This window comes from Phodopus roborovskii, unplaced genomic scaffold, assembly GCF_943737965.1.
Source record: "Phodopus roborovskii unplaced genomic scaffold, PHOROB, whole genome shotgun sequence".
In the NCBI taxonomy this organism is placed as follows: Eukaryota; Metazoa; Chordata; class Mammalia; order Rodentia; family Cricetidae; genus Phodopus; species Phodopus roborovskii.
In genome coordinates this window covers 17,115,208-17,123,943 of record NW_026126418.1, presented here as the reverse complement: position 1 = coordinate 17,123,943, position 8,736 = coordinate 17,115,208, and the positions used below count along the sequence as shown (strand labels likewise).

Sequence of the window (8,736 nt, the reverse complement as noted above, 5' to 3'; positions counted from 1 at the left end):
TTTTCACATAAGAAGAGATAACCACACTGAAAACCTTATTCCTCACTATATCCTGATTAAAGCCTCTGGCTGGTTCCCTTTCTAAGTTAAATGTAAAGAACTTCCTTCCTAAGTTATTATCCTGAGGTATTTAAAATAAAAAATCCAAAGGGAAACAGAAGAATAAATTTTACCCAAAAGGTATTTATGAAAATAGTCTCCTATCTTGGGGTAACACTAACCAAACAAGTGAAAGACCTACATAGCAAGAACTTTGTGTCTTTAGATAAAGAAATTAAAGAAGATACCAGAAAATGGAAAGATCTCCCATGCTCTTGGATATGAAGGATAAACATAGTAAAAATGACAATCTTGACAAAAGCAATCTACAGATTCAATGCAATCCCCATTAAAATCCCACCACAATTCTTCACTGACCTTCAAAGGACGATACTCAACTTTATATGGAAAAACAAAAGACCCAGGATAGCCAAAACAACCCTGCACAAAAAAGGAACTTCAGGAGGCATCACCATCCCCGACTTCAAACTCTACTTTAGAGCTATAGTCTTGAAAACAGCTTGGTATTGGCACAAAAATAGACAGGTAGACCAATGGAATCAAATCAAAATTCATGATATTAGATCACACACCTATGAACACCTGATTTTTAAAAAAAAAAAAAAAACAGCTAATGGTATACAATGGAAGAAGGGGAGGAAATCATCTTCAAAAAATGGTGCCGGCATAACTGAATGATTGTGTGTAGACGACTACAGATAGACCCATGTCTACTGCCATGCACAAAACTCAAGTCCAAATGGATCAAAGACCTCAATGTAAATCTGGCCACACTGAACCTCTTAGAAGAGAAAGTAGGAAGCACCCTTGAACAAATTGGTACAGGAGACTGCTTCCAGAATGTAATACCAGTAGCACAGACAATGAGATCGACGATTAATAAATGGGACCTCCTGAAACTGGGAAACTTCTGTGAGGCAAAGGGCACAATCGACAAGACCAAATTGCAGCCCACAGAGTAGGAAAAGGTCTTCCCCAACCCCACATCTGACAGAGGGCTGATCTCCAAAATATACAAAGAACTCAAGAAACTAGTCAACAAAACACCAAATAATCCAATTAAAAAGTGGGGTACACAACTGAATAGTGAATTCACAATGGAGAAATCCAAAATGGATGAAAGAAACTTAAGAAAGTGCTCAACATCCTTAGCCATCAGGGGAAATGCAAATCAAAACAACTCTGAAATACTGTCTTACTCCTGTCAGAATGGCTAAAATTAGAAACACCAATGATAGCTATTGCTGGAGATGATGTAGAGAAAGGGGAACTCTCCTCCACTACTGGTGGGAGTGCAAACTTGTACAGCCATTCTGGAGATCAATATGGCAGTTCTTCAGGAAAATGGGAAGCAGTCTACCACAGGACCCAGCAAATCCACTCTTAAGCATATACCCAAATGATCCACATCTATGCAACAAAAACATCTGTTCAGCTCTGTTCATAACAACATTATTTGCAATAGCAAAAATCTGGAAGCAACCTAGATTCCCCTCAACTGAAGAATGGATACAGAAGATGTGGGACATTTACACAATGGAATACTATTCAGTGGCAAAAAAAAAAAAAATGGAATCTTGAAATTCACAGGCAAATGGATAGAACTTAAAGAAACCATCCTGAGTGAGATAACCCAGTCACAAAAAGAAGAAATTGGTATGTACTCCCTCATATATGGATTGTAGACATAGATCAAGGGATCACCAGCCTATAATTCACACCACCAGAGAAAATAGGATACAAGGAGGAACCTAAGAGACTCATACAAGGTCCCACACACTAGGGAAAAGGAACAAGATGTCTTGAGTATATTGGGAGTGGGGGAGGTGGTGAGTGGAGATGGAGTTAGAAGAAAGAGAAGGGGAGAAGAGGAGGAGAGAGGAGAACATGTGGGACCAGGAAGATTGAGTCGGGGGACAAATAGACGAGAGCAAGAAAAGAGATATAATAGAGGGAGCCATTATAGGTGTGAAGAGAAAACTAACTCTTGAGAAATGTCCAGAGACCTACAAGGATGACCCCAACTAACAATCTGAGCAACAGTGGAAAGGCTACCTTAAATGTCCTTCCCGGATAATGAGATTGATAACTACATTATATGCCATCATGGAGCCTTCATCCAGTAGCTGATAGAAGCAGAGGCAGACACTCATAGCTAAATACTGAGCCGAACTCCTGGAATCCAGTTGCCAAGAGGGAGAAGTGATGAGCAAAGGAGTCAAGACCAGGCTGCAGATACCCACAGAGACAGCTGACCTGAATAAGGGGGAGCTGGTGGACCCCAGACTGATGGCTGGGACAGCAGCATAGGACCAAACCAAATCCCCTGAACGTGGGTCTCAGTTAAAAGGCCTGGGTAGTCTAAGGGATCTCTGACAGTGGAACCAGGGTGTATCCCTGGTGCACAAAAGGACTTTGGAAGCACATTCCCCATGGAGGGATACTCCCTTAACCTAGAGACAGGAGAAAGGGTCAAGACCCTACTCCAAATGACTTGACAGATTTTGATGATCCCTCCTGGAAGGCCTTAATTCTCTCTGTAAAGTGGGTGGGGAATGGAATGGGAAGGGTGCATGTGAAGATGGGAGGGAGAGGGAACTGGGATTGATATGTTAAATAAGAAGTAATAATAATAATAATAATAATAATAATAAAAGAAAAATAAAAAAGAAAACATTCTCCTTATACTGGGTGCAACTAGGTTAAGGAATATCTCCTAATGCTTTACATTACTTCATAATAAATACCAGTATCAACAATTAATTAAATGTTCAAAATATCTAGGAGAAATTGTGAGGAATTTTTCCAATAAGAGAAATGATAAGTGATCAAGGTGGCACATGCCAATTTCCCTGATCAGATAGATTACTACAAATTTCATACATGTACTGAGACTATTTATATTATACCCCATAATTTTGTTACTAAGTATCATTTAAAAATACATGTTTTCAATTTTTGAAAAAAAAACATATGTTTTCTTCTTTTAATTACATTTCTCCTTCCCCTTTATTCCCACCAAACCCTCCCATACATCTTTTCCACTCTCCTTCAAATTCATGGCCTCTTTTTTTCACTAATTTTTATTGAACGCTTATGTGTTTATATACGTATATATTCCAAAATATAACCCATTCACTCTGCAAAATGTTACTTGTATCCTTTCAGGGCTGATCTAAAACCACAAATGTTTAATGGGCCTTACATATTTACTTGGCATGGATATTCAAATTACACAAGCCATGATAAAAAGCAGGCATCAGAAAGATAGCCAAGTTCCATAAACTTCAACAGGGCCATCTCAACACTGTGCTTGCATATAACACTAGGTAACCATGGAATTTTGACCTACTAAGGAGTGTCACAGAAGAAACAAAATGATATCCTTACCAAATGTGGCCACCATTTTTTAATATCTCACAGAAATGAAATCCATCCCCTTCAATGATAATTTACATTTTTGAAAATCATTCCCATTCTTTAGCTGTCCTACACTCAATCCCTAGATTTTTTGGACCCACAAATTTCTCACGGCATTTTTCACCTCTGAATTTCTGAGTGTATAGATAATCGGGTTCAACATGGGGGTGATGACTGTGTAGAAAACAGCTACAAGTTTGTCTTCAGTGAAAGTAGAAGAAGGTCTCATGTAGAGGAAGATGGCGGGACCAAAAAACAAGGTGACCACAGTGATGTGAGAGGCACAGGTGGAAAGGGCCTTGCGTCTCCCCTCTGCAGAATGGTTCCTCAAGTTGACCAGGATGATGATATAAGAAGACACCAAGACAAGGAAGGAACACAGAGCAATTAAGCCACTATTAGCCATTACAGTGACACTCTCCACAAAAGTGTCAGTGCAGGCCAGCTTGAATAATGGCTGGAGGTCACAGAAGTAGTGGTCAATCACATTTGGACCACAGAAGGGCAACTGAATAGTTATGAGAACCTGAATTAGAGAATGTAAAAAGCCTCCCAGCCAAGAAACACCCACCAGCAAGTGACACACTTGATGACTCATGATGTTCATGTAATGAAGAGGTTTGCAGATGGCCACATAGCGGTCATAGGCCATCACCACAAGCAAAAAGATCTCAGCAACCCCCAAGAAATGGAAGAAGAAAATCTGAGTCAGGCAGCCCTTCAGGGAGATGGTTTTAACTTTAGCAAGTAAATCACTGATGAACTTAGGAACAACAGTAGAGGAGTAGCCGATCTCCACCAGGGACAAAGAGCTGAGGAAGATATACATGGGAGAACGCAGACTCTTACTGATGCTGACTATTACAACAATGAGGCCATTGCCCAGCACTGTGGCCACATACACAGGGAGGAAGAGTACAAAGCACACCTTCTGCACCTCTGGATCCTGAAAAAGGCCAGTGATGATAAGTTCAGTCACATTTGCCCTGGCCATGGCATCAATTCAGGAGTAATGGACATCAGGCAGGAACTGACCTGAAACAAAATATTGTAGCATCAGTTTACACCGTTTACTGGATGTCAGAGAAAGCAAACCACTTAGCCAATATGTATTAATTAAGAATTCAACACAGTACTTTATAATATTATAATTCTCTTAGTTTGATCACTGGGAAGTAGAAATCCAGAGAAATGATTGCTTGCCCATAACACACAGACAGATGTCAATTCTGGGTCCAGAACCAATCTTCCTAGCTTCTGGTCCATTGATGTTTGTGACAACATATTCTGAATTTTGATAGCCATTTATTTGCACCTTACTGTACTTTGTGGAATTTTTCTTGGGGATTTCCCTTGGCATACTTCTTCCCCTCTATTCTTTGTTTCTTCCAACTGTCTGTCAATAAGTATCCATTTTCTGTTGTATCAATATATCAATATACATGAAAATATGTCTCACCATTAATCAAGTAAATTCCCATAAAACATAAAAAATAAACAGGCATTTAAAAAAATCAATCAAGGTTTCTTACTTGAAAAGATGATTAGCAAAAGAGAGATACCAAGTGCTAGTGTAAATGTTAGCATTGGTCTCATATTCAGTTGTAAACATGAAGACCATTACAACAACTCAAGAGAAAAAAACTCCTGTGAAATGTATGGACAGGTACTTCCATTAGAGATTTGCAAGGAAAGTCGAACCCTATACAACTATTGGGGGCAGTGTAAGAGAGCCCTTTGAAACTGCTTTTAACAAATCTTTCCCAAACATCACATTCAAGAGCATCATCTTGATGTGCTTATGTCAAAGTCATAACATTTACATATTGTAAATCATCAAACATAACAAATCAGATTTATTTTTCATTAAGATGTGCCATTTGCATCACCAGTCTATAATTCACAGCGCCAGAGAAACTAAGATATAAGGAGGAACCTAAGAGAATCATACAAGGTCCCTCACAGAAGAGAAAAGGAACAAGATATCCTAAGCATATTAAGAGTGGGCAGGGGCAGTGAGTGGAGAGGGAGTTAGGTGAAAGAGAAGGGGAAGAGAGGAGAACATGTGGGACCAGGAAGATCAAGTCAGGGGACGAATAGACAAGAGCAAGAAAAGAGATACCATAATAGAGGGAGCCATTATAGGTGTGAAGAGAAAACTGACTCTAGAGAAATGTCCAGAGACCTACAAGGATGACCCTAACTAACAATCTGAGCAACAGTGGGAAGGCTACCTTAAATGCCCTTCCCTGATGATGAGATTGATAACTAACTTACATGCCATCCTAGAACCTTCATCTAGTAGATGAAACAGACACCCACAGCTAAACACTGAACCGAACTCCTGGAATCCAGTTGTAGAAAGGGAGGAGTAATAAGCAAAGAGGCCAAGACCAGGCTGGAGAATCCCACAGAAAGTGCTGACCTGAACAAGGGGGAGCTCATGCACCCCAGTCTGATAGCTTGGAAACCAGCATAGGACTGACCCAGACCCCTTTAACATGGGTGGACTGGAGAGTCTATGGGGTTTCTGGTATTTATTCCTAGTATATGAATGGACTTTGGGAGCCCATTCCACATAGAGGGATACTCTCTCTCTCTCAGCCTAGACACATGGGGGGACAGCCTGGGCCCTGCTCCAAATGATATGGCAGGCTTTGAAGATTCTCCATAGAAGGCCTCACCCTCCCTGAGGAGCAGAAAGTGGATGGGATGGGGAGTCGGGGAGGGCAGGGGAGAAGGGAAGAGTGAGAGAACTGGGATTGACATGCAAAACAAGCTTGTTGCAAATCTAAATTTAAAAATTATAAAAAAGAAAGAAAGAAAAGCCATTTGCAAGGACACACAAGGCAGAGCCTATCAGGACAGATTTTTCTTCCCAGCTGCAGTAAAAATCTACTGCAGCCACATTTTTCTAGAGAACTGAGAGGACTTGGAAAAAAACATGGCCCTTTCAGACTCCTCTTCTTAGATGAGTATTTCAGATACTATACTTTTTCCTCAGAGCTCTGTCTCTCTGGTTGAGTACATACAATACTGTCACACCTGTGTGTATGCGTTGTCCATTCTGGTAGTAAACTACACGAAAACTAGTTGGACAGATATAAGCCACCATCTCCCTTATCATTTTCATCAAAAAAGGCAATGCATTCTGTTCATTCAAGTGCCCCCCTCCTGAATTACTTTCATGAAGGGCGGGAATATTAAGTTTCCTACATACATAGGATGTATGAACTGATAGCACTATACAACAGAAAAAAAAAATGTAATGATCTAATATGTCAAAGCTATGGTACATCATTTGTCTACCCAAATAGAAAGCAAACTTTCTTACTTTCTTGAGTAAGCACTTGTTATGTGGCCAAAAAGAAATGAACCAGTCATTCATTAACAAAATCTATGACAAAGGCATAAGACAAGAGTTCAAAGTAAGTATAACTTCTGTTAGAAATTTTAGGTATATTTATCTAAATAAACACATAACTCTTCTCTGATCTTAAACACAATTTAATCTTTTGATCTATACAGAAATTAGAATTAAATTTATTAGAAAAAACATTAGACAACACTTGGAGATAGAAGAATTGTGTAGGTCCACAGTTTCCAGGCTTCATCTCAAGATCCTTTGGGAATGATCCTTCCTCTGAAACTGACCTTCTCTCTCTCCTCCCTGTTCTTCCTCTCCCTGCCCCCATTCACCCATTTGAACTCTCTCTGCCTCTGAGATAGTAAGAAATACCTCCTACCTTGCTTCATACTAGAGCACATGATAGCATATAGACCATGACTAGGAAAAATATGAAACAGCTTGATATACTAATGGGACTGAACTTGGGTTAAGTAATAGAACCTCTACCAATAAAGGCCCCAATCTGGTAATCCCCAAATAGTACTTTATAGAAGGCATAATCATAAAGGAATTTCAGCACAATCTCATTTCACGCTATGGAATTCATGCCGCAAGAATAGTTAGGAGCTTTAGTTCATTACCTCAGTTCAACCACCACTTCATCTCAAAAATGAATTCTCATGGCTCTAATAAAAAAACTTAACTAGCCCAACATCCTATGTCAGCACCTTGCCTCTAGTCACACCACCTACCTTATATTAGAACAGCTACTGTGCTCTTATGCTTCCTTGGAAAAACAACAACAAATGGATTACATGAATTTGATTAGATTCAATGTGCCTCCAAGGCAGCATGATGTTAGGTACCCTGCTGGAACACATCACTACTCAAGGTTTGTTCAGACTTAGGAAAACTGGGCTGGGAGAATAACTGGATTCTTACCTGAAAATGCTGATCCTAGAGCAAGCAAGATCTGTGGGCTAATGTCACCACCCAGCTGATTTCTCACTAAAGACCCTCAGCTCATACTCAACTAAGCCACTGCTAGTGCTGAACTGAATTTATAGAAAGATTTTTCTAACTCCCTCTTTTCATACATGAGGTGACATGGGCTAAGAGGGGACAACTGGTTTTCAAAAACACACTCTAATTATTTTCCAGGTACTATCTAGTAATCATTACTCTTTCAAAAAATTAATAGGCTAACAATGGCGATATGGGGTGACTATTGTTACTGTAGTTAAGGAGTTAGCTTTGTCTCCTAGACTGTATCAAAAGAATCCCTTTAAAAGATGCAGTAGGCAGGGTCTACTATAAATCATAAAAGGGGGAAACTCATAGCATCTGCATCTGGATTTGTGATTTTGAGGAAACAAAATCCTTAAAAGGAGCAAACTCAGAGTCTCTGGGATCCTGTTTTGATAAAGAGCTACCCACCCACACCAAGTCCAGGCACTGCAACTCAATGTTTGTTCACATACCTGAACTATTCATAGTAAATCAACCCTCATCTTATAACCAAGGGACCAAGCTCCCCATGGAATTTCTTTTGCCAAATAAACCATGACTTGAAGAAAGTTTCAAGATCTATTCCAATTATTTTGCTGTCATTCCCATGTTGTTTTGCACAGAGTAGAGAAAAAGAACATGAAGTGTTGAAAGCAAGCGCAGAAGTGTTTGACTAAACGTGCCAACTGAAAATTCGTCCCAGATGAATAAGGAAAGAAAAGAAACCCACTGGCACTGGTGTGATCAGTACTGGACTCGCTGTCCAGCTACAGCTCTGCCACTCCACCTTCCCTTCTCAATCTTCTTTACTTAAATTTCTCATTTTATTTGATGTCCACCCAGCCTATTATTGCTAAATCCTTTTTCCAAAATCCATCAAGCATTTGAGTATATTCTGT

At 39.7% G+C, this 8,736-nt stretch overlaps 1 protein-coding gene across 1 annotated transcript; it reads right to left on the bottom strand.

Moving 5' to 3' along the window:
* Positions 1–3,562: 3,562 nt before the first annotated feature.
* On the bottom strand, positions 3,563–4,474 carry LOC127222281 (olfactory receptor 4B1). The gene has a single exon (XM_051184290.1). The coding sequence runs from the start codon at positions 4,472–4,474 to the stop codon at positions 3,563–3,565; it is 912 nt and encodes a 303-aa protein (XP_051040247.1).
* Positions 4,475–8,736: the final 4,262 nt, after the last annotated feature.